This window comes from Pleurodeles waltl, chromosome 7 (assembly GCF_031143425.1).
Source record: "Pleurodeles waltl isolate 20211129_DDA chromosome 7, aPleWal1.hap1.20221129, whole genome shotgun sequence".
Taxonomy (NCBI): Eukaryota; Metazoa; Chordata; class Amphibia; order Caudata; family Salamandridae; genus Pleurodeles; species Pleurodeles waltl.
Window position 1 is genome coordinate 1,198,825,052 of NC_090446.1, and position 27,136 is coordinate 1,198,852,187.

Genomic DNA, 27,136 nt, shown 5'->3' on the forward strand with positions numbered 1-27,136 from the left:
ACAGCAAAAAAAAAAAAAATCATTGCACCAGTTTGGCAAGACCAGACACAATGGCTTCAGCAGTATTTGTTTTAAATTGTGCCTTGCAGTGATCTGTTTCTGTCTTTATGCTTTTTTTTTCTTCATTTTGGTGTCTGTACCTTTTTTGGATTATTTTTTTTATTTCGTATTTCTTTAAAAGATAATATTCATTTTTGTTAGCGGTTGGCCCTGAAGATTACTAAGATGCTGTATTAATGCTGTCGGTTGTTCTCAGTGACACCCATCTCTTTACATAAACCTTCTTAGGTGTAATGGTAGAACCTTTACCAGCTTGCGTCTAAATCCAAAACAGTTGGATATTTCATATTGGTAGAGCATTGGACTTAACAACATTTCTATTACTGACAGCATAATAGTAGCATTCTTGGAAAGGACCGAGAAAAGCATAGCGTTAAGTTGCACCATCAGGAAAAGTGGTGGAATTGATATCAAACCATCTCCTATTACCATGGAATGGATACAATAAAATGGCAGTGTGCCTATGGCACCAAAGTTCATGGCACCATCTCTGCTGTTTGGTTGCTGTTTTGATCCCAGGGACTATATCCTGTATGGAAGTCTCATGAGATCATGGGCCACAAAATGATGTTTTGCTTTGATGGGGAAGACTACAATTGTTATAAACATTCTTTTTTACACAGCCCTTAAGTCTCACTCATTGAGTTGGAGTCCCACAATTTGCTGAACAGTCTCACTCTTGGCCGCGTTTCTTGCTAGCTCCAATGACCTGAATAAAATCTCACTTGAGGTAACTACCATCTGTATGTGAATCTTTACGTTAAATTCGAAAACCTAAAAGCTCACTTCTTTGTACTCTTAGACTTTCACATCTCTGTATTTTGCTGTCTGATTTGAGCTCTGCTCTTCACCAATTAAATTCTTAAAGTCTGTAATACGCTTATCCTTTATTTTGTAAAGGAAAGTCCTTCAACCCAGGAGAGAGGATCTCTGCTGCTGTTTCCAATATCATTTGTTCAATTTTGTTTGGAGACCGCTTTGATACGGAGGATGAAACCTTCTTGACTCTGCTAAGAATGGTGAACGAGAACATCTCCTTTTTGGGAAAACGTGGCTTTCAGGTTGGTGGATTTTGCAGAAGGAAGTGGCCAATTGACTATGAAGTGTGAGCGAATGGATGGGTCAGTGGTGATCTTCAAGGTTGTTGGCACCAATGTAGCCTAGGTTGTTTCTGTTCAAAATCAATTTCCACCTGCTTTATGATATGAACTGTGGTCTGGCCTAAGAGTGGAATCTGGAGATTATTCAACAGATTGTTGCCTCTGCTGCTGGTATAACTAACATTTAATTGATCTAGTAACAACTTTGCTGTCCTTTGATAAAACATCTTTTCCTGAAACCATCCTGAGTTCATTACAATCTCTAAGGGTGGTTTTAATGCAGTCCTTGTTTGGCTCTTCTCTTATAACAAACATGACACCTACAAGAAACATGATTGCCCAGCCTACACACTGATTATTTTTGTGTAGACCTGACCCAGAATGCCTGGTTGTGTGTGAACAATTGGACAGCTTCTGGCTACCAATTACAGAGAATCGTGGAGGGTTTCCATTTCTGTAGCTGTTAAAACAGAAATATTCACTGGGGATGTGCAAAGCCTTTATTACTATGATGTAGTAACACATCGAGGTTCAGTTGCATGTTTTCTCTTCCCATATGCTCAACCATTTTTCTTTGGGCTCATGCATTTCTTCTGTTCTCTCATTAAGTAATACTTTGCAATAAAACATGCACAAATTAACAAAATATCTTTTTAATTTCATTCTTTCATGCATGATGATGCATCTCCATCTTGTTATCATTAAGCTATCCTGTGAGTGATCGTGAACATTTTGTACAGTAGTAACATACCTTGCCTAAAAGTTTCCTCCACAGTGGCTAGACACTCACGAGGGAAAGACACATCAAATTATACTTGTCTACAAATCAATGAAAGGAATGTGATATTAAAACCGTAGCAAAGTCAGATTCCCTCGACAGTCTGATCGCATAGGATCATCGTACATTTTTTGAGGGTCTTAGAAAACAAACTTGGCAAGCCATACTTTTTAGAAGCAACTAAGGGCCTGATTTAGATATTGGCACACAATTTACTCAGTCACAACGGTTTTGTATATCCCGTCTGCTGAAATCTAAATCCCATAGAATATAATGGGATTTAGTTTTCTTTGGACGGAATAGCCATCACCATTGTGACAGAGTAACTTGTCCACCAATATCTAAATCAGGCCCTAAGTTTCGATACTAAAATTAAAACATCATCTGTCTTAGCACATTTAAACTGATTGACTTTCTTCCACAGATGTACAACACGTTCCCTGGAATTCTCAAGTGGCTTCCTGGTGAACACAATAAAATCTTTGAAAATGCCAGAAGGCTGCAGAGCCACTTGAGAGGCCTGATTGAGAATCATATTGCCAGCCGGGATCCTAACTGCCCTCGGGATTTTGTTGATACATTTCTGAATAAAATGGATGAGGTGAGTGTTATTTCTGTGGCCTTCTAGTTACTAATCTGAATGGTTGGACCACTCCGTGAATTGTTGGCAAATAAACACATTAAGAAAACATTTACATATGGATTGGTTATGAACTGTATCTGGGCTTTTGCCTAAAAGGAAGGTACATTGGCAGTAAACCATGGTAAAGGAAATATAGTTATCAACATCCAATGTTGTGGAATGTTAGTGACTTCAGGCCATCGATATCTTCTGCCTGTTTCATAGGTATTCACTTCACTGTGTTCATCTCATGCATTTGCCACTGTGTCCATCAAAATAAAGATGTAATGAACGTGGTTATCTTTGGTTTCTAGCTATTTTCCATGTCACCTGAAAGCACAATACATCACTTGTAAGCACAATACATCATTGTAAAAGCTCACCCCGTGCCACATTGAGCTTTCTCTTTTGTTTTGTGTCCATTTTACAGTGACTGTTTTGTAAAAGCACTTCTTTGATCAAATTAAAACATATGAATTTGGAGCTACTTTGTTTTGTGAAGAGTATTTGTGCCTAAGACACAAGCACACCTTTCCCACCATTAGTGAATCTAATCAAGTTATGATAGGTCAGCCGTTCTCAATCTTCTCAATTCTTTCTTACTGAAGTTACAGCACACCTTTCTCTTCTTTCGACTACTTACTTTATATAGGTAGCAATATAGCTGAGGAAGTTAAATTGCTCATTGCTGAGGTGTGTTGAACACCCACAACTAATCTGATTGGCCCGATTATAGGGAGCATCTACTTGGTCACTGGGTGATTAGTCAGACTGCCTGACATTCCAGCCAGTCTGAATTGCTGTCCTGTGAGCTGCCCAGTGAGCAATCAGAGTAGGATCTCTATGTAGCCTGATCCGATGTCTCAGAGGGGGCTGAAGTAACATCACTTTCCTTAAATCATTTTATCGTTTCCCTTTCCTTTCCATATAGGTAGTTTGTATGGGACTAATAGCCAGACTAGAAGAAACAAATGTGGTACTCCTCATTTGTAGGGCTCTGACAAACAATTCATTTGCTTAGACTAAACGTGGTGGAAAGATACCCCTTGTAGTCTGACAATAACATCAGGTGTATGCCCTCTTCTAATACTTCAACTCTTTTGTTGAGAAGTTATAGACAGAGAGAGACCCCAAGACATCAGCCTAAACAACTCAAACTGTCAAATATATCCATTCTGATTTTGTTCCAAGATGCATTTCAAATGAGAAAATATCTACAGTAGACTACATATGGAGAACAAAATTCTACTCAAGTGTTAGGTTGCAATTCTTTAATAGTCCACCACTTTTAGTGACTAGAACTGCATTACATTAAGGCATTATCCAAGTTGCAATGGATTCTCTTATCTTTCAAGTCAATTCACAGAATTCTTTGAACCAAACACAGTCACTGGATTGCCCATCCAAATAAACTGTTATGTTGCTGGCTTTTATACAGAGAACACCCACCGCCTGTGATTTTGTTTCATAGTAGTGTTGGTAGCAGGCATATAGTGGAGAAAAAGTTTCTGTGTACTCATAATTGTGGTGCTTCATCGAAGGCCAGATGTCTGTATATTGTATTGTAATAGTGCCAAGATGTCTGGGTATAGTATTTTGGAGTTTAATTATTTGTACTGAAAAGGAAGAATCTCCTAAAAGTTTTTATTGTAGTGTGGGAGAGTAAGAACATGAGCTGTCCTGTTCTTTCTACTTCACTGTGTATGAAATAGGGTACAATGAAGTGGCGGAAGCATATGAATGATGAGCAGTGAATGGTGTGATGTAATCTTTTAATCTGAGATGGCATAGAAGCCAAACTGCAGTAAGTTTGAAACTGTTGGCATCTGCATAGTAGTTTGGTTGAAAGGCCAAGTAGAGCGAGTTGATCTTGTCAGTGCAGTTCTCAAACAGCCATTACCAGGATTCTTGGGAGATTGCAAGGAATGGTAAAATTTGCCTAATTGTATGGATCTGTAAAAAGAGAGTGTGACTATACAGGGAGTGCAGAATTATTAGGCAAATGAGTATTTTGACCACATCATCCTCTTTATGCATGTTGTCTTACTCCAAGCTGTATAGGCTCGAAAGCCTACTACCAATTAAGCATATTAGGTGATGTGCATCTCTGTAATGAGAAGGGGTGTGGTCTAATGACATCAACACCCTATATCAGGTGTGCATAATTATTAGGCAACTTCCTTTCCTTTGGCAAAATGGGTCAAAAGAAGGACTTGACAGGCTCAGAAAAGTCCAAAATAGTGAGATATCTTGCAGAGGGATGCAGCACTCTTAAAATTGCAAAGCTTCTGAAGCGTGATCATCGAACAATCAAGCGTTTCATTCAAAATAGTCAACAGGGTCGCAAGAAGCGTGTGGAAAAACCAAGGCGCAAAATAACTGCCCATGAACTGAGAAAAGTCAAGCGTGCAGCTGCCACGATGCCACTTGCCACCAGTTTGGCCATATTTCAGAGCTGCAACATCACTGGAGTGCCCAAAAGCACAAGGTGTGCAATACTCAGAGACATGGCCAAGGTAAGAAAGGCTGAAAGACGACCACCACTGAACAAGACACACAAACTGAAACGTCAAGACTGGGCCAAGAAATATCTCAAGACTGATTTTTCTAAGGTTTTATGGACTGATGAAATGAGAGTGAGTCTTGATGGGCCAGATGGATGGGCCCGTGGCTGGATTGGTAAAGGGCAGAGAGCTCCAGTCCGACTCAGACACCAGCAAGGTGGAGGTGGAGTACTGGTTTGGGCTGGTATCATCAAAGATGAGCTTGTGGGGCCTTTTCGGGTTGAGGATGGAGTCAAGCTCAACTCCCAGTCCTACTGCCAGTTCCTGGAAGACACCTTCTTCAAGCAGTGGTACAGGAAGAAGTCTGCATCCTTCAAGAAAAACATGATTTTCATGCAGGACAATGCTCCATCACAATCGTCCAAGTACTCCACAGCGTGGCTGGCAAGAAAGGGTATAAAAGAAGGAAATCTAATGACATGGCCTCCTTGTTCACCTGATCTGAACCCCATTGAGAACCTGTGGTCCATCATCAAATGTGAGATTTACAAGGAGGGAAAACAGTACACCTCTCTGAACAGTGTCTGGGAGGCTGTGGTTGCTGCTGCACGCAATGTTGATGGTGAACAGATCAAAACACTGACAGAATCCATGGATGGCAGGCTTTTGAGTGTCCTTGCAAAGAAAGGTGGCTATATTGGTCACTGATTTTTTTTTGTTTTGTTTTTGAATGTCAGAAATGTATATTTATGAATGTTGAGATGTTATATTGGTTTCACTGGTAATAATAAATAATTGAAATGGGTATATATTTTTTGTTGTTGAGTTGCCTAATAATTATGCACAGTAATAGTCACCTGCACACACAGATATCCCCCTAACATAGCTAAAACTAAAAACAAACTAAAAACTACTTCCAAAAATATTCAGCTTTGATATTAATGAGTTTTTTGGGTTCATTGAGAACATGGTTGTTGTTCAATAATAAAATTAATCCTCAAAAATACAACTTGCCTAATAATTCTGCACTCCCTGTAGACTTTGCTCAAGAAATGAATGATAGTCCAGGGTTTATGTCAATGTCTATGACTAAAACACGTCTTTTGTGGGAATTGAGTTGTAGCCTAGGGAACAGTACTATAATAGCTGCATTGAGTTGAGTGATATGCTGCCTCATAAGTGTCACAGTTCTTTCTGGTCTGAGATTTAGATTGTTGTGACTAAGCCAACACTAGGTTTTAAGCAGGGATTGGTTGTTGCAGGAGGCGACAGTGATAGCACTTTATTGCGTTGAAAAAATATTTGCCATTTGCTTGCTTTTAGTAGCTAAATTCAAACGATCAGGAAAGCATTGGATCTGTACAGAGTAGAGTATTAAAGGGGATGGGTGCAAATATACGGCGTTGTAGAAGTTATCCGATTGCTTGCATGCTTTGAAATGAAATGGGGTGAGGCAGTTTTCTTAGAATGCGTCTGAAAGAAAGAAGGCTACTTTGTTTAGGTGGTTATTCCTGATACCCAAGTAAGTAGCTGTTTAGGATGCAGTGGTTTACAGTGTGTAAAACATCAAAACACTTTCTTATGTAGCCCTTGCTGCATACCTGTGCATTATTATTATTTTTCTTGTGTTCTATGTGAACTATATAAACAGATTTCAATATCGGCACCTTAACCTGCTTCCGTCGTATATTCTCCCCTGGCTCAAAACCCCTTCCAAGGCTCAGAGAGCTACCAAACTAACACCCCATCAACCACCCCCATTCTTCAGCAAGTTCTCTAAAAGAACTGGGGTACTACTAACATAGATGGCTACATTCCATCGGATAGGCCTGCTAATCAGGCTCCTTTTCCCACACCAGGTCTGGAAGAGCAATACTGCAGAGCATTAATGAGATCTTGCTATTCATGAACAAATGTAACAACTGCATTTTACACTTAGGCCTTCATTACAACCGTGGCGGTAAATGCCGCCTACCGCCGTGCTGATGGGCGCCAACATACCGTGACGGTAATCCGCCACGGGTATTATGACCCACACATAGAATACCGCCACAATACAGACACCCACAAAAGTCCGCCAGACCAAAGGTCAGTGATAAACTGGCGATAGCAAAACCCACACCGTTACGCCAACAGGAATACGCCCACAGTTTTACAACCCACAAATCAACGCAGCGGTCTTTCAACCGCGGTAAACCATTGGCGGTACACACCGCCGCACTCAAAATACACACGCACTAACAAAACTAGACCACATTGGACAATTCAAAATACACACACCTGATACACATACACACACCACACCCACACCACTATGAAACACCCACCCACATTACCCACAACCCCGTACAATGAAAAAAATATAGCTGAGAGAGACAAGCCATGAGCACCCACTCAAACAGAGGCACAGAACACCATCACCCATACACCATTCACTCACGCACATCACAGCATACACAACACATCACCCCACACATCCTCACACATATAACTCACACCACATCCATGACACCCCAAAGACACCCCAGGTTTTCAGAGGAGGAGCTAAGGGTCATGGTGGAGGAAGTCATCCGAGTAGAGCCACAGCTTTTCGGATCACAGGTGCAGCAGACGTCCATTGAAAGGAAGATGGAGCTATGACGGAGGATCGTGGACAGGGTCAATGCCGTGGGACAGCACCCAAGAACTAGGGATGACATCAGGAAGAGGTGGAACGACCTACTGGGGAAGGTGCGTTCCGTAGTATCAAGACACCAGATTGCTGTACAGAGGACTGGCGGTGGACCCCCACCATCTCCCCACAACTAACAACATGGGAGGAGCAAGTCTTGGCGATCATGCGTCCTGAGGGCCTCGCAGGAGTAGCAGGAGGACTGGACTCTGGTAAGTCAGATCTTAACTACTTCATCCCCCCCACCCTACCTGCATGCCATCACAAACTCCTACCCCTACCCTCACCCCCATCACTCCACCAACTCACATATACCCCACTAGCACAACCCACCCATCCTAATACCAAGCCCTGCGTGCACCCCCAATGCATGGACACCTATCACAGACCTGCATGGACACCCATCACCCCAGCATGCCCAATAGAGAGACTCACCCAGGGAAATCACAATCATAGAGGGAAACACACCCATGCACAAGATGGCACACGTGGATACATTAACAATGCATTTGCATCCCAACAGGACCCCTACCCAACGTCACCAGAGAGGAGGTGCCAGCTACATCCAGCCCCCCAACACCCCCAAAGAGACCCACAGTGATGACAGTAGTTCTGCACGCCTGGATCAGGATGACCAACATGGCCCATCAGGGACTTCTTGACAGTCGGTTCCCCTGCCACAGTCCCAACCCACCACAGAGCCTCCCCCCTCAGGAAACACAAACACAGCAGCCACCCAGCGGGCCCATGCCACAGTCCCCAAGACACGTCAGTCAGCATGGTGTCCACCACTACAGGGACCCCAGGCAACCCCACAAACACAGGACGATCAGGGACCTGGGGTCAGTGGGCACATGGTTCAGGGGACAGAGGCACAGGACAACAGGGAAGCTGGGAGGACTGCCGTGCAACAGGGGGAGGATAGGCCAAGGGGACCGACCCTCCACGAGGCACTCTCAAACATCCTGGGAGCATACCACCACTCCCAGGAGACCATGGGCCAGGTACTGGCCAAGTTGCAAGAGACCCAGCTGCTGCAGGAGGGACAGTACCTGAGTATCAGGGAGGACCTCAAACATATCTACACCATCCTGGTCACCATTGCAGGGGTGCTGGCTGACATGGGCAAGACTATGAGGGCGGCAGTGGCACAACAAAGGGCGCCTGACACTAGCCAAACCGAGGAACAGCGTTCCACCTCTGCCGGCGCTAGTGGACAGGTGGCCCCGCCACAGGACCAACAGGCCACCAGCACCCGACCCCATGCAGAAGGAAACCACCCTGCAAATGGTCCCTGCGATCCAGGCAGAAGACAGAGAACATTGCCAAGACCCCCGCCAGGAAATAGGGCTTTCCTGATTGTCACCCTTTGTCCCACTCTGTTACCCTGTCCACCTTGAACTGCCATTGCTCCCCTTCCTATGCCACATTGGACAATGCACCTGTAATACCAAGAGACTGGACTCTATAACTGAATATTCCTCCACCATCACCCCATCCCCTTGCCCCTATACTTATTGGCAGAAAAATAAACACCCTTGAAACAAATACCATACCATAGTCAGTGTAATGAATCTCAAATGTATTATTACAGCATTATCAAAGAATTGCAACGTATATGTTCAGTGAAATATACTACAGGATGACCTTTGGGGGGCAGCAGTACATATAGCAGGAGCCAGAATGGGGCACACAGATCTGAAAATAGAGAATCCAAAGGGAACAGTCAGTGTCCATAGACAGAGGGTAAGAGGCTGCCATGTACAATGTCCAAAAGATTACTGAAATGTTAAGTGGAGTTACAGTCTCTTACCTGTGTGTCATTGGAAGTACTGCTGTATTATGTTTGTTCTGTTGTCCACATCTTCTTCCTCTGCCTCCTCTTCGTCACTGTCCACAGGGTCCACCGCTGCCACAAGACCATCCCCAGGCTCATCCTCCTGCAGAAAAGGCACCTGACGTCTCAAAGCCAGGTTGTGCAACATACAGCATGCCACGATGATCTGGCACACCTTCTTGGGCGAGTATTACAGGGATCCACCAGTCAGAGGGAGGCACCTGAACCTGGCCTTCAGGAGGCCAAAGGTTCTAAATAATCCTCCTTGTATGCCCATGTGCCTCATTGTAACGTTCCTCTGCCCTTGTCCTGGCATTCCTCACTGGGGCCAGTAGCCATGAGAGTTTGGGGTAACCAGAGTCACCTGCAAATATCGAGGGACAACTGTTAGACACACACTAACCCTTAGGGACAACCCCATACCCAGACACCTACTTATTCTGTGTGGGGACCTTGGGCTCACCTATTAGCCACACCCGGTGCCTCTGGAGTTGGCCCATCACATATGGGATGCTGCTATTCCTCAAGATATAGGCGTCATGCACAGAGCCAGGATATTTGGCATTCACATGGGAGATGTACTGGTCCGCCAAACACACCATCTGCACATTCATCGAGTGATAGCTTTTTCTATTCCTGTAACTGTTCATTTCTCCTGGGGGGGGGGGGGGAGTACAAATGCCACATGTGTACCATCAATGGCACCAATGATGTTGGGGATATGTCCCAGGGGATAAAAGTCAGCTTTCACTGTGGCCAATTCATCCACCTGGGGGAACACGATGTAGCTGCGCATGTGTTTCAGCAGGGCAGACAACACTCTGGATAACACGTTGGAGAACATTGGCTGAGACATCCTGATGCCATGGCCACTGTAGGTTGAAAGGAACCACTTGCCAGGAAATGTAGCACTGACAGGACCTGCACTAGAGGTGGGATTCCTGTGGGCTGGCAGATGGCTGGCAGATAGCTGACATCAGGTCTGGCTCCAATTGGGCAGACAGTTCTTGGATTGTGGCACGATCAAGTCTGTATGTGATGATAATGTGTCTGTCCTACATTGTCGACTGGCCCACCAGGGATCTGTACACCGGAGGATGGCGCTATCTCATAATCTGCCTCAGCGGCTGTAGCCTATGGAGGAGAACGGTGAGCAGAGGGTCATATTTACACATAGATTGCACTACTGTTGCTGAATTTACATCACAGAAGCAGTATGTGAAGTCAAGAGTCAGTTGATGTGCCAATGTCTGCTGTGACGCAGTTAGGTGCCATGTCATGTGCCCCCCTGAAATGGTGGCTGCCTGACCTATGAGGAGGGACAAGTGGAAATGAGGTAAGTGCGCTGGGGTTGTGTGCCGTCGCGGTAAGCGGTCGATGACCGCCACGCAACTTCGCATTGGTTATCATTGGGCCCTATGGGTTCCAGGAGCCAATGGCGAAGTACGCCGGCGGTGACAGCAAGCACCGCCGCGGACGTCACCGCCATTTTCTAACTATTCACTCACTTGCTACCTGACCGTCAACAGGAGAGGACCTACACTGCAAGTGCTGCTGTGACCTGAGTCTGGAAGCGACAATGGCTTATGTGTCTGGGGAAAGGGCCCCTGCCTTCACTGTGGAGGAGTTGGAGAAACTCGTGGATGGGGTCCTACCCCAGTACACATTACTCTACGGTCCTCCAGACAAATAGGTGAGTACACTGTGAGCATGATGTGTGGGCAATGCATGTTTGGAGTGATGTGGATGTAAGCCACATGTTGGGGGGTACTGAGGCATCCTGGCCTGAGTGCTGCTTGAGAGGTGGTCAGTATGTGCATCAGGGCATGGGTGGGAACTGGTGGGCAATGAGTATGACGGTCCGGACGGGTGAGTAATTTCCTTTTCTGCTGTCTTTTTCCTCCAGGTCAGCACCCACCAGAAAAAGGGTATTTGGCGTGTCATCGCCAAGGAGGTGCGGACCCTGGGGGTCTATCACAGGTGGAGCACCCACTGTCGCAAGAGATGGGAGGACCTGCGCCACTAGACCAAGAAAACGGCGGAGGCTCAGCTGGGGCTGGCCTCCCAACGTGGAAGGGGTGCCCGTCGCACCATGACCCCCATGATGTTCCGCATCTTGGCGGTGGCCTATCAAGAGTTGGATGGGCACTTGAGGGCATCACAGCAGCCACAAGGGGGTGAGTACAGATTCAGACAGCTGACTTTGCGTGCTTTAGGAGCTAGCTGGGTGGGGGATGTGGGCTGTGGGTGCCCCTAGGCAGGGGCGATCATGGCAGGGTAGGTCCCTTTTGTGCAGGCTCTGAAGCACTCCTAACCCAATGGTACAAGTGGCCATCTACTACTGGGCAGGGTCCTGTGGGTGTCAGGTGTGCAGATGCTGGCGTTAGTCATTGTACCCCATGGGCTGGTGACTACCTTAGTGACTGGTTGGGCATGGCCTAGTGCATAGGGTGGCTGACTATGTGTTGTGTACGCCAACAGTAGTGTTTTTCTGGCATTGACCAAGTGTATCCTCTGTCTCTCCCCCCCCCTTTTTGTTTTATCATTCTGTCCTTGTGTGCATTAGCATCATCTGGCGGAGGAGCAGAGGCACCGGCGATGGAGGGAGCTGCATCCCACATGGGCCTGGAGGCTGAATCCACCGAGGGACTGAGGGCGAGGGGAGCTCCACGACAGGGACAGAAGGGGAGGCCATTGACAGCAACTCGTCCTCTGAACGAAGCTCCCTGGCGGTGGCTGACACCTCTGTGACCACCCCAACAACAGGTACAGCCCCACCCCCCCTACCAGCAACACCCTCCCAGCAGCCCCATAGCATGTTTCCCGTGCCTGCTCACCCAGGAGGGTGGGCATCTCCGTTGCCCCAGGCACCTCAGGCCCTTCCCCAGTCAGCCCTGCTGCCCTCAGTGAGGAGGCTATTGACCTCCTGAGATCCCTCTCTGTTGGGCAGTCAACCATACTGAATGCCATCCAGGGTCTAGCAGGGCATTTGCAGCAAACAAATGCATACCTGGAGGGCATTCACTCTGGTGTGGCGGCCCAACAGACAGCATTTCCGGCTCTGGCCTCAGCACTGATGGCAGCCATTGTCCCTCTGTCCAGCCTCCCCCCTCCAACTTCCACAACCCAGACCCATTCCCCTCTGCCTCACCCTATCCCACGCACACCTTCAGACCAGCATGCACCCAAATCAACACACAAAAGTGGCTCAGGCAATCATAAGCACCACACTTCATCTCACAGGCACTCACACAAGCTCTATGCCCATGCAAACACACCAACATCCACTGCCTCCACTTTGTCCCCCTCCTTCTCCTCGTCCACCTCCCTCCAAGTAGCGTCTCCACTCACACCTGCATGCACTACATTTTCATCCACTACCTCCATCACCAGGACGCTCCTCACTACACGCCCCTCACTGGCAGTCACCACCCGCACAACCATGCACACATCCCCTGTGTCCTCTCCCAGTGTGTCTGTTGCCCCTCCTCCCAAAGTACACAAACACAAGCACCCACCCAACAGCCATCCACCTCACAACAGCATCCAGCCCATGCACCTTCACCCAAACTCAGCAGATGTACACTTCCTACAACCACTCCCTCTTCCTCCACTCCCAAACCCTCTCCATCTTCCCGTCCCAGTGTGTCTAAAAAACATTTCCTGGCAAACATTGACCTCTTCCCTACGCCTCCTCCCCAAATCCCACTCGGGCCAGGGTGTCAAGATCCCAGGCCAGCACCTCAGCCACCAAGTCGGCGTCCGCTGTGGTACCTGAAAGTCCCAGAGGATCAAAGGGGGCACCCATCAGGGCAGCCAGTGTGCCACAGACCCCTGCAAAGGACCAACCTATTCCGCCACCTGCCAAGGTGAAGAAGGGGCCAGCATGCAGCACGGCCAAGAAGCACGACCCACCCAAGGTTGCAAGGTCCCAGCAGCATCTGCCAAGGTGGGGAAAGGGAAGAAAACCCAAGGCAAGGCACTTCAGGCCTCAGAGGCTCCAGGTGAGGGACTGGTGCCCACCATCAGTACCTACAACCCCGCAACCTGTACCGCAGAAAGGACCACCGCCACCTGCACCGCCATCTGCCCCGCCACCTGCACCGCCAACTGCACTGCCACCGCCACAACAACTGTCAGCAGCATCATCCCCAGTGGGTAGCCATCCAAGTCTGCAGGAGACAGCCTGGTGTCTTCCTCCACCACTACCAGCACCTGCACCGCGGCCAGCACCAGCAGCATCCCCGCCGCAGACACCACCGCAAGCACTGCCACCTGCACCGCCATCTGCACCGCCACATGCCCAGCCGGTACCACTACAACTGTCAGCAGCATCCCCAGTGGGCATCCGTCCGGGGCTGCAAGAGACGGCCTGGACCCTCCCCCCACCACTTGAAGCACCCTCACCAGCACCGGCACTACCAGCAGTTTGCAGCCTTAGTCACCACAGGATGGAGTCTGGCTCTGCCTCCATGGAGTATCATACTACCTGTTCCCTGCACATCTCGTGCCTCAGACACCCAGGTGAGGGAACGGGAACTACCACACCACAGGTGTAGCATCACTGGGCACAGGGCCCCCTCTAGAGCCAGTGGAGAAATGCATCCACTATCACTTTCCTTGGCAGGATGAAGCAGACTGGGCACAAGGCCCCCTCCAGAACCAGTGGAAGAAGCCATCCACTCACCCCATCCTTCCCAGGATGAAGCAGACTGGGCACAACGCCCCCTCCAGAACCAGTGGAAGAAGCCACCCACATGAGAGTCTGTGGCTTTGCACTCCCCAGGACCAAGCAGTGGGCAACCCACTCACTTGAGAGACCGTGGCTTTGCACTCCCCAGGACCAAACAGTGGGCAAACCACCCACTTGAGAGACTGTGGCTTTGCACTCCCCGGGACCAAGCAGTGGGCAACCCACCCACTTGAGAGACTGTGGCTTTGCACTCCCCAGGTCATCGCTGTGGGCATGTTGCCCCCACCAGGACCAGTGGCGTAGTACCATCTTCTGGCTGAGGTGCCCCCGCGAGGTGCCTGTGTGTTTTCGACCTGATGCCCCTGCAGTGTTCTCTCCGTTTTGAGGCAGGAGTCAAGTGTGGGCTTCGCCCATGATTTTTTTTCCCACTGGGCCATGGACATTTGCAAAGGACAGTGTACGGCCTTCTGTACATGTTGTAAATATTTATATATACTGTTTTTTCCAATCGTTATAACTTTATTTGCATATTTCAAAATATCACTATTTGGACTCAATTCCTTTTGTCCTTGCGTTCTTCCAGGGGGTTATGGGGTGTAAATGTACTGTTGCTGCATGTGTTTGTGTGTATGGTGTTGTGGATGAGGGTGGGGGCGGGGGGGTTGCGTGTGTGTGTCACTCTCTTTTTCTTCCCCCCTATCCCCTGTGTGCTAGGTGCAGGACTCACCGTGGTCATTGCCGCCGCCGTCTTTTGTGTTCCTGGTGCATTAGCAGATACACCAGCATCGGCAAGACCTGCAGCTCGGGCTCTATGGCGTCCTGGTTCTTCATTGAGTGGTTTCCCTTCCAAGTCCTGTTTCCACCGAGCTTTTGATGGCGTTGGTACTACCCCGGAAAAGCTGGCGGATTGGCGGCTTGTGATAGGGTGGGCAGTACATTGTCTTCCGCCTGTCTGTTGGCAGTTACCGCCTCGGTGTTGGTTGCTACCGCTGTGGCGGTCGGAGTTTTAAAGTGGCTGTCTGTGTTGGCGGTTTCCGCAGTGGTCGTGATCCCATTTTTTTTACCACCGGCCTGTTAGTGGTATTACCGCTGCTTTAACACCGTCTGCCAGGGTTGTAATAAGGGCCTTAATCTTCTTTGATATCTTGGTTTCATTCAACACCATCAATCAACTTCTCAGCATCTTGTTATATCCCCTCTCTCCAACACTTGCTGTCTGTGTTTTTTCATCATGGTTATTTCAGTACCGTGATTCTCTTCGGAAATTAGTTGCAATTACCTTGGGCAATTTGTTGCAATGTCAGTACACACAGACACATAGATAACCTCTGTGCATCCTAGCCTTCTCAGGTGATTAACCTATTTTTTAGCCAACATACAATAATCGTGCTCAGGTAACTTCATCCAAATGCCACCTCCTATTGTCACGTCGCAAGTCCCCCAGAGCTTCACCTTTTCCCAATGATATTCAATCCCCATGATATTCAGGCCCCATGGGACCTAGTGTCCTAATAAGACATCAACTTCTATCAGTTTCTAGATGCACGTAACTGTACCCCAAGGTGTCATCCATAGCAAATGTCCTACCATGGCCATTAAGCTGATCCGATAGACTATATATTGGCAATTCTCTCTCTAGTAGCAGTAAACCTCTGCAGCACAGATTTAAAGGGCCAAATAATGTCAACACACTAAAGTAAGAAAGTCTTCCCCAACACTGTATAATCCTGTTATGGTCTGCATTCTCCCTCTATACTACTCTGAAGGCATTCATCAACAACGTCTTATTCTTACAACATTAACTTTCTTGATGGATCTAAATACATAATTTCCTATTACTGAAATGTTACAACGGGTTGAGTGAAATGATGCTGTCCTCCATTTCTCTAATAAAATGTAGATTATTCTAACATTTAGATCAAAAGACTAAAGACTAGGTAGCTAACCGCTGAGCACAATGACAGTGGCGTAGTGAGGCTCCCAAGAGCCCCGTAAGAATCCCCCGATAAAGCCGTCCCTCCATAAGGCATTGGAGCCTGCGCCATTCCTCAACAGAGGTCCTGGACCCTTGCTAGGGGAGTGACGAGGTGGGGCCTGCCGGGGCTGCACAGCCACAACCTTTCTTGGTGCGGGAGACTGCGTTACAGCTCAGCTGCGCGGCGGGCTACAGACCCATTAGACTTACGGCAGCGTGCGGCACCTGGAGTGAGGTGTCCGTGTCCCCACCCCCACTGGAGACGGAGAGCGTGGTGGGCACCTTGTGCAGCAATGGTGTCCTATGTGGAAACAGGGCAATGAGTCAGAGAGGTGAGGAGATGAACTCTGGGATCTGGGCTGCCCTTCCCTTGTGGTGCCCCCAGCCTGCGGCAGAGTGGTGCAGGGGGCCCCCCTGAAGGAGATGGTGCACCAAAGAGGGGGACCCGCTGAGGATGCAGCGGGTGTGGCCTTGCGGCCAGGGAGGGCAACATAGCGTCTGGGGGCAGGCGACGGAACCCGGCCTGGTCCCTGGAGGGACTGGTGGCCCTGTGATTGCGCTGAAAGCACAGCAGCCTCCACGTGGGAGCCTGGATCTGGCAGCAGTACATTGAGGCCAGGGGCCTCACTGAAGACTGCTACTTGAGGGGCTCTTGGGGGCCGCATGGAGTCATGCTGTGAGGTTGGGCCCGCCTCCCCCCTTTGGCAGTGACCTTAACCACAGAAGGGGACAACTGCAGCCCTCGCTGCAGGAGCAGAGTGGGATTGATGAAGCCCGGGCTGCCCTAGGGGGAGTGGAGGGCCTGGAGAGACAACTCCCCAACCGACGAAGTGCGTGAGCCCTGGACCTTTGGTGGTAAATAGAGGCCGAGTGCATGCTCGCTCAAATTTAGAAGAGAGACTGGGCTCCCCCGCCTGTGGTTGGAGTTCACCTGTCTCGCAAACAGTTTGAGAAATAAGGTGGGCCCCCCGGGCCACCTGTGGACACAGCAATACCCTGCGGACGCAACAACAGGTTTGCGGACGTTGGTCTGGCTACGGATAAGAGGTACCAAGCAATGCCTGCAGTGCACGGGCCATTTAGGGGTTTGAGGACGGTCCGGTGCGCCACACTGACAACACGGGGACCCTGAGGCAGGGGTCTCCCTTGGTTGAGGGTGATGTACCTCAACTAAGCCAGCCATCATTCACTGCAGCAAGCACCTAGGCATGGTAGCCACCTACTCCAAGGGTGGCGATATGCCATGTGGCAGGGGCACAAAGACAGGACTCCAACTCAATCTTTACAGGTTCACCCAGCCCAGGGATACAGCCGAGGCTCTCCGGTCAGAGGAACAGAGTCACATGTCGATGGAGACCCCAGAAGATTACGCCATTTACTGAAGGATATAGTGGCAGCAATACAGGGAGTGCGTGGCGTCCTCAAATCCAGGATAGACTCCATTGTGACAGAAGAAGCGTTGATGAGGGTGGACTTCCAAAACCTGGGTCCCAGAGTAGAGGAGGCAGGAGGCTCCCTCAAGGAGATTAAAGATGACTCGGCTACACTCAAGAAACAAGTGCTGGAACTCAAACTCATCACAACATCACTGGAGGCTAAGGTTGAGGACCTGGAAGGACACTCCCGCCGAAACAACATTAGGATAATTGGGGTGCCCGAGAAATCTGAAGGACCTGCAGTGGATTTGTTCAATGAAGACCTTATCCTTAAGCATTAGCAACCATGTGGTTTTTCCAGGTACTTTTCTGTGGAGAGAGTGCATCGAACCCCGGGTGCGCCCCTTAGGCATGGGCCCGCCACACACACCATTATTGCAAGGGTTTTCAACTATAGAGACCGCAGTGCTATCCTCCAAATGGCAAGAAGCGTCCTCCCCCATCTGCATAGACAATGCACACATTGCCCTGTTTCCTCACTTCATGCTATGGGTGCAGAAACTGCGCTGCAACTTGCTGGAGGTCAAGCGTGCCCTGAGGGAGCGGGATCTCAAATATTCAATGATCTGTCCTGCACAACTACGAGTGATCACCCATGGCAAAACTCACCAATTCTCCTCCATGGAGGACACCTGGGACTGGCTCGAGGGCTGGCAGGAAGTCAGCAAACAGGAGCGCTGGAAGCGCCCGACGGAGCAGCAATAAGAAGGCAGTGAACTGGGTCTACGGGCACAGTCGGACAAGGAGCGTAGTGGAAATCCTGCTCCACCAGGTGGAGGAATCATACAGCCGCGACAGTCTACATCCTAGGACCAGAAATTGATTCGGTGTACCCTCTGGGAGGGAGGCGTAGATACATCCCAGTGGTGGCTCACTGAGAACTGCAGCTTGCAGCAGCTGAGGCCTTGTTAACACAATTTAGGTCTGGGGGCAGGGCAAAGCCCAGGACTAGCCGGTCACTCTCCTCACCCCCCCTTTTGGTATTTTGTTATGTTACGTATGGGCGATAGGCACTCTGCATGGTTGGGGTGGCAAGTAGTTCAAGTCCTATTTTACAGGGAGGCAGGAAGGGGGGGTTAATTCTGTTGGGGATTATTATTGGTTTACTGCAGTTGCTATGTTTCAGACAAGTCAAACTTTTGCACAGAACGTAGAATTGATGCACTTATACATGACATTCCCCGGGGTCTGGGCACAATGACACATGCGGGGCAGGCACTTCTCACTCACCGAATCTCATGGTGACACAATCACTGCGCATTCTCTCATGGAACGTTAACGGGCTCGGAGACAAAATTGAGATGTGGGTGGTCCTTCAGTATCTCAGAAGCCATTCCCTAGATATGACGCTCCTGCAGGAGACCCATTTGCTGGGGAATACCTATCGGGCACTAGATAGGTGGGGCTACAAAATGGTTGCACACGCAGGGTGTACAGCCACTTCAGGGGGGCAGATATCGTAGTGAAAAAGTTGCTTCCCTCGACATTGGACGTACCTGATTGGACGACCACGGTAGGTACTTAGCTCATTCCGGGACCATGGAAGGTACAGTAATTAATATGCAATCGGTATACATTCCACTATGACTTTATGAGGGCACATTCACAGCGCTGAACACCGACTCATATTGGGAGGTGACCGTAATACTACCCTCAGTGATACCACTGACCGGCAACTGCCTAGCCAGGCAACTCCCACTAGGCAATCCTTAGGGGACTTCCTGGCTGCGCAGGGCCTGATGGATGTGTGGCGTGTCTCTCATCCAGATGAGCAACAATTTGCATTCTACTCTGCAGCCCACAGCAGTCTCTCCCGCATAGATGATCTACTTATGCTAGCCCATCAAATGCTGCGAGTGTGGGACATTTGCCACCTGGCACGTGACATATCGGACCACTCCCCCCTGTGGATGGTTTATGGTCTCAGCACAGTAAATTGTAGTCTCATCACAAACGGTGTGGGAAGAATATAAAGCTCTGATCAAGGGAGGGGGTCTTTCTGAGATGGTGGGACAAACAAGAGAAAAGTGGTCGCGAATGGAAGCCCTGGAGAGGGAGATCCTGGAACTAGAAATTACCCCCCCCCCCCATGACCAACGAGAGGCCGACACGACCCACAAGCTGGTGCTCAAACAGCGGAAATATCACTAGGTAGCACATGAAAAAGCTAGAGCCCAATATGTGGTGACCCAGCGTAGACTATGCGATGTGGGTGACAAGGCTGGAAAGCTACTGACCTGGCTCAACAGATGCAACATGGCTTGACGCTGGGTGGGTACTATCTGTACTAAATCCTGCCTCCCTGCTAATGACAGCGAGGTTATTGCGTGTGCCTTTGGGAGCTACTATGAGGAGCTCTATTTCTCGGAAGCAACCGCCACCAAGGCCGACTCACGTGGGTTGCTAGCAGATATTCCTTTTCCTACCATGGCAGCAGACAACAGAGAGCCCCTAAACAGCAAGCTAACACCGGAGGACATAGTAGCTGCCATTCGTAGCTTGTGGTCGGGGAAAGCTATGGGCCCCAACGGATCCCTGTTGAGCTATATAAAGCAACAGCCACTACACTTGCACCCCAGCTGAGGAGAGGTTGGCAAAAGGGGTACTTCCCCCCAATGACTGGGTTCAATTGTGGTCATTTAGAAGGAAGGGAAGCCGGCCGAGGATTGTAGCTCATACCATCCTGTCCCCCTGCTCAATGCTGAGGTCAAGATCTTAGCCAAGATCTTGGCCTCCCGCCTTGTCCCGATCATATCCTCACTGATTCACCCCAACCAGTCCGGCTTTAAGCCACAATGAAATATGGCCTTAAACCTTAGGCAGAGTGCATGGGGTCGTGGCTCAGGCCGACTCGCTTCGGGAGGACGCCATGTTTTGCTTCACTAATGACCAAGCTGATACACTCATGTACTGACAAAAAATCTCTGGAATGCCCTCCTTAGTCCAAAGAAGACATTTATTATTTCACTACGCAAGGTTCCTAAAAGGAGATTAGCTTGGTGAAAGCACATGTTTAAAAATGGTCACAGCAATGAAATGAGATAATGTACAAATGATTCTCCACTGCTATATACACAGCAAATATATGTATCCATATTATAATGCAAAGCAAATAATGAATTAAAAAATATGCATCACCATGAGAATAGGGCATCACTGCTTCATCTCCCTCCTACTCAGCATCAGATCACCAGATCCCACAATCAATCGAGGAGAGAGGGATTAATTATCCTCACAGGAAGGATGGCACACTCCAGCATCCTGGATGTACCTGAGATCTGCAAACACTCTCTGTCCCGGTCCATCTGGTCTTGGCCTCTTATACTTTGAACAAACAAGAAAGAAAAAGTCTAGAACTTTCACTCTCCCTGTGAAGTTTATTTATTCAAAAACTGCTGATTGCTTTAGGCTTGCTTTGAAAATAACACGTCGGGACGTGGCCACAATCCCAAGGTGATAATTCAAAACAAGTCCATTCCCTGCCATCTCAGTACATTCTTATCAGCCTATGCCCTTGGTGGGGAAAAACACGAAGAATAAAAACATGTGCACATTGCACAATGCGGAAAACTACTTGCAGCTTTTAATGTAGCAGTGTCTAATGCTAAGATAAAGTCAATAGGCAGAATGAAGCTGGTGGTCACTAAAGTGACAGTGTAGTGCTAGGCTAAGTGCAACGTGGAGTCAGTGGTCAAAACTCCCATATCATTACATTCCACCCTTGTTTGACCAGTGACTCATACCTTATAGCCCTAAAATCAACTGCTCCTTTTTGTTTAAAAAAAAAATATATATATTACAAGCAAATTAGGTATTCATTGTACACAGCAACATAATGAAATGACAAGAGCAATCAATATAAAGCATTGGAAGTGGGATTAATATTATAAACAGTTAAACCAGGCACACCTACAGTAAAAAGACTGGTGCTTATATATTCTGACTGGGATAACAACTGATTGAATAGTGTCTCTAGGATAACGAGTTGGTATAGAATTAGATGGAAACATCATGAGTCCTAATCATGTAAAGGTACACGGTCCACCTGTAAGGTTTGCTGGAATGTAAGGAAAAGTGAGGTTCCTATACGAGAATAGTCAGCCAACTGGCAACTTAAACATGCTTAATGTGACTGGCAGCAGTCAGCAGGTGATAACAAGCCATGTTATTTGTTTCATTAGAATTGCAATCAAACAGGTTGATAGAATATCCATGGTACTTTGCATTATTCCCATGCAGAACTTTGATCTGTGAAGCACAATTAGCGCCAAATGGATCCATAGGTTTTGCCCTTCAAAAAGCAGCAGGTGTATTAGGCAACGTGCTCGATCAATCAGGTTCAGGTTGGGGGTGCTGTCTCACCCAACCGCACACGCCCCAAGGGAGACCACACGGCACACTCAGGGTCAGAGGCAAGTCATAGTATGATCTGTAAGAAAAACAAGTATGATCTTTCTTGCAAATAACATTTGTCAGCTGAAATGCGCTCTCCTTTTCCTCTCCTTGTTTTATGATCAGCAGAACATTATTAGGGCCCGTGGCTATTATTTCTGCAGGTCCTGGAGGGCCGTTTTGGGATTTCATCCACACCTTAGCATCAGGGATTTTGTCAGTTGAACCAAACCCTCCCTTTCCTTGCCCTGTCAAAAGGGGTGGGCAGTCGCCTTCCTTATCTATCCTCCATACACTGGACGTATGACAAGTTAGGCAATTATGTAAGCATTTATGTTAAGACCTGCAGATTCTGGTGTGGCTCTGTGAGGAGCTGAAGCTCTAGGTTTTGTTTCCCAGTACACAATGGTGTCGGTGGCCACATGTGGTTGTATCAGGGTTAACATTTGCATCAGGGCAATTTCAGCATTTTGTAATGGTCTGTTATTCAGAATCTGGAGGGCTTCAGTTAAATGCTCACTCCAGTTTTTCAAAGTCCCATCAGATATTTGTTTTGTGCAAAACCCAAGGGACACTCCTGTTCTTCTCTGCTTTTGCCACCTGCTCCAATCCACATGTTGTCCCTGGATAGTTACATGCAGCACAATGTCTCCATCCTGCACTGTCCACAAGTCTAAAGTCTGTTGAATTATTTATTTTGCCAAATCAAAAGCACACTGCTTCACTTCACCCCATTCAAACTCATGTTTTTTTCTGGTCACTTTGTACCAAAGGGTTAAGGTTTTACTCAGATGAGGGTCAGGCTCTCTCCAAAAATCAAACAATCTCATGAATCGCGGTGTCTCTTGCTTAGTGCTAGAAGTAGCAAACTTCAAAATATTTTGTTTTACCTGTAGCAACATCTCTCTATGTCCTAGCCACATTTTACTCTGCAAAAGCTCTGTGAATTTATCATTAACATCCTTAACTTCTTGCTCTGTGTAATCTTTTAAGGAATGTATTTCAACTCCTGCTAAAAATTGTGGGCTACTCCGTATTATTTGTCCAAATATTGGCTGTGCACAAACTACATTCTGCTCATGTAGCTCACACTGGCCCCCACCTTTTTTAACCTCCTCATTACTGGAATGTGAAAAATCAGATTTCCCTGTGACAGCTTGGTAGATATCAGCCTTATCTTGTAATAACTCACTCTGGTAAGACACTATAGCAACAAGCTGTTGCTGTAATTTATTTTTCTCAGTGTCTGACTGTTTACACTTCTCATGCATGTTTTTGTAAGCAGACAAAAGTATCCAAACCCCACTGTCAAGAACAAATGGGACATCATTCCATTCAAAAAGCACCTTTTATTAAACATGTAAGTACAGTTAATAATTCTGTTTTATCGAAGCACCCATCCCAAAACTTAGAAAGTCCTGATAATAAGAAAACACATTTGCCAAGATATCATAAGGCATTTTAATTTCACATGCATTTTCAGAAATGGTTTGCGGTGCTTCCTTTAACCCTCTAAATAAAAACATATTTTCACTTTTAAATCATACACTTTCAACTTCCAACCTCTTTTAAGACTGATCGACTTCGCCAAAATGTTTTGCTTCACTAATGACCGAGCTGAAACACTCATGCACTGACAAAAAAAATCTCTGGAATGCGCTTCTTAGTCCAAAGAAGACATTTATTATTTCACTACGCAAGGTTCCTAAAAGGAGATTAGCTTGCTCAAAGGACATTTAAAAATTGTCACAGCAATGAAATGAAATAATGTACAAATGATTCTCCACTGCAATATACACAGCAAATATATGTATCTATATTATAATGCACAGCAAATAATGAATTAAAAAATATGCATCACCATGGGAAAAGGGCATCGCTGCTTCATCTCCCTCCTATTCAACATCAGATCACCAGATCACAGAATCAATCGAGGAGAGAGAGATCAATTATCCTCACAGGAAGGATGGCACACTCCAGCGTCCTGGATGTACCCGAGATCTGCAAACACTCTCTGTCCCGGTCCATCTGGTCTCGGCCTCTTATACTTTGAACAAACAAGAAAGGAAAAGTCTAGAACTTTCCCTCTCCCTGCATAAGTTTATTTATTCAAAAAATGCTGATTGCTTTAAGCCTGCTTTGAAAATAACACGTCGGGACGTGGCCACAATCCCAAGGTGATAATTCAAAACAAGTCCATTCCCTGCCATCTCAGTACATTCTTATCAGCCTATGCCCTTGGTGGGGAAAAACACGAAGAATAAAAACATGTGCACATTGCATAATGCGGAAAACTACTTGCAGCTTTTAATGTAGCAGTGTCTAATGCTAAGATAAAGTCAATAGGCAGAATGAAGCTGGTGATCACTAAAGTGACAGTGCAGTGCTAGTCTAAGTGCAACACGGAGTCAGTGGTCAAAACTCACATATCTTTACACACCGCGATCCTTGGCCTTACCTATTTGCAGTACTAAAGCGAATGGGCTTTGGTCCCCGCTTCAGGACATGGGTATGACTCCTCTATTCCTCCCCACTGGCTCAAGTAGTGGTGAACGGAGCATGATCAAAGACGTTCGCCCTAAGCCACAGCACCTGGCAGGGATGCTTGCTATTGCCCCTGCTGTTCGTGCTGGCCCTCGAGCCACTTGCCGCCTGGGTGCAGATGGACCCCTTAGTCACAGGGATCAGCTGGGATGACCAGTAGGAGGATCAAATATCACTTTACTCTGACAATATGCTACTGTATATCTTGAAGCCCATCGCTTCCCTGGACTGCATATTACACATCACAAATCTGTTCGGCAGTACTTTGGATACGCAATCAACTGGGTGACGTCTGTTCTCTATATCCTGAGGGGGAATGACCCCCACCACAAGGGTGCCCCCTTGAAACAAAACCTTATGGTTTTAAATACTTGAGAATTTATGTCACGAGAGTCCCTGCTGACCACTACTCCCTCAATGTGGCTCCCTTCTGTGGGTGACTTAAACTAGATATACAACACTGGAGAACATTGCTGTTGGGAAGGGCTGGCCTCTTCAAAATGATGGTGCTGCCAAGCTTCTTGTATGTCCTCCTTAATACCCTCTACTTGGTTCCCCTGCACTACTACAGGGTAGTAGATAGTGAGTTACGAATGCTTTTATGGAATGGGAACAAGGCCAGAATTCCTTGCCTAGGGTGACAAGGGGGTGGTAGGATGGGGGTATCACTCTCCCCAACATAAAGCAATACCATTGGGCTGCTCAAATGGCATCGATCAGCCACTAGATGCATGCACTTCAAGACAAACCTGCCTTCCAGATGCATAGGCGGCTCCTACATCCCTGGTGATACCTGAGGGCCCAATACTCCCCCCGACTCTCACGCAAACTTGGCCCCACATCATTGACCATAAGCTATTGGTGTGTCACGTACAAAGCCTTGGGATTGGGAAGAAGATTAACTCTGGTCACCCTGATCTGGGACTCGTGAAGTGGGATCTTATTGGTATATCAAAAAATTGGTGACCTCTGGCCGCGCACTGCCGTTAGGCCCTAAAGTGAACTGCAGGAGGAATATGAACTGGCTCCTTCTGAGTACTTCTGCTATCTACAGGCGCGACATGCCCTATATTAAGCCCTTCCTAAGGGGACAGAAATCCATGAGGCCTTTCCCCTAGAGCACAGGCTGTTAGAAGAGCTATTACACAAAAAAGCTATCTCCCTCACCTACAAAACCATACTCAACAACTCACAAGATATGCTACAGCACCTCCAGCAACAGTGGGAGTGGGACCTGGGAGAGCTGGAGCTGGAGGAGGAGGAGTGGGAGAAGGTGCTGGTGTCCCCGAGGAAGGTGGGAATTCGCTCAAGATTTTGACTGATTAAGTTGAAAATACTCCATCGAACATATTTACCATGCACGCTCTGACTCAGAATGGGCAGGGCACTGAACGACCTTTGTCTCAGTGGCTGCAGGATGGAGGGCTCCTTCCTGCATATACTTTGGGAATGCCCAGAAATTAAACAGTACTGGTTCTTGGTACTGGTGCGTGTTAGTGGTCTCCTAGCGGAGGAACTGTCTTTATTAATGAAGAGCTCAGCATATGGGGTCCCACAGACCTGGGAAGGTCAGAGAGAGTGCTGGCAACGCTAGGCATGGTTGCTGCTAAGAGAAACATTGTGAGACTATGGGGCTCAGCGGAAACACCAGTTTTGCAAGACTGGAAGAGAAACATGGACTGGTGTATTATCGCAGAGAAGGCTACCTATATGAGTCGGGGAGAGCTGTGTGCCCTGCCTTTCTCACAACCGTGTCTCATGCTAGATTGGGGGGACTGAGCGCCACAGATGACAGTCTCTGACGCCTGGGATCAGGGTGGGGTCCTATGGGTATGGTAAGTTTCTGAGATTGTGTCCTGTTTATACCGTCCTATGCAGAGAACACCTGTAATGTGCAATATTTGCTTGTCACCCTTTAATAAAAAGAATTTAAAAAAAAGACTAAAGACTAGCATTATACACATTTTAGATCCTCTCAAAAACAGCAAGGACACATACTAAATTAGTTTCCGATAAAAAGTTTAAAGTGGTGTTGCTTAGAAACGATCTGCAACCTCCAAAATATTATTCAACATTCTACATGATAACAACATGTTTTGCCATAGCCCTAACGACAAAACGTGCTGTGAATACCTTCATGTCTACACTAGCTTCTTTCTTAATAAACCTTTACTGCCTAGAAGGGCAAATAAATGATGGCAGGAATGCTTGCAAAAGCCTCTGCCACTGGTAGTTGCCTTTTAAAAGACAGCTAGAACCCCCAGAGTACCCAGTTTCATGGGGAGTTGCCCCAAAGTCAGAAAAGGACTCAACAGACAGTCTTTACAAATCTGCATAGCTTTATTAACATCTGCTAAGAATTATCACTTGTCCTAGGAGAACTTTCATTCTGAATTCCTTTCAAAATTTTGCAACTATTGACATGCCTTTTTTGAGCCAATATTTTGCTGAAACTGCCGGCCTACAAGAATCAAAAGTCTTATAAATCAAATCCTTAAAGAACAACTCTGCCAAGAAAATAGCT

At 47.4% G+C, this 27,136-nt stretch overlaps 1 protein-coding gene across 2 annotated transcripts in view; it reads left to right on the forward strand.

Moving 5' to 3' along the window:
• Nucleotides 1–27,136, forward strand: part of LOC138246097 (cytochrome P450 2F3-like) — a 235,966-nt gene that overhangs the window by 152,249 nt on the left and 56,581 nt on the right. For both annotated transcript variants that reach the window (XM_069200333.1, XM_069200334.1), the window contains exons 4-5: nucleotides 961–1,121; nucleotides 2,363–2,539. In XM_069200333.1, coding sequence (XP_069056434.1) covers nucleotides 961–1,121; nucleotides 2,363–2,539 — 338 coding nt within the window. The remainder of the gene's footprint in view (nucleotides 1–960; nucleotides 1,122–2,362; nucleotides 2,540–27,136) is intronic.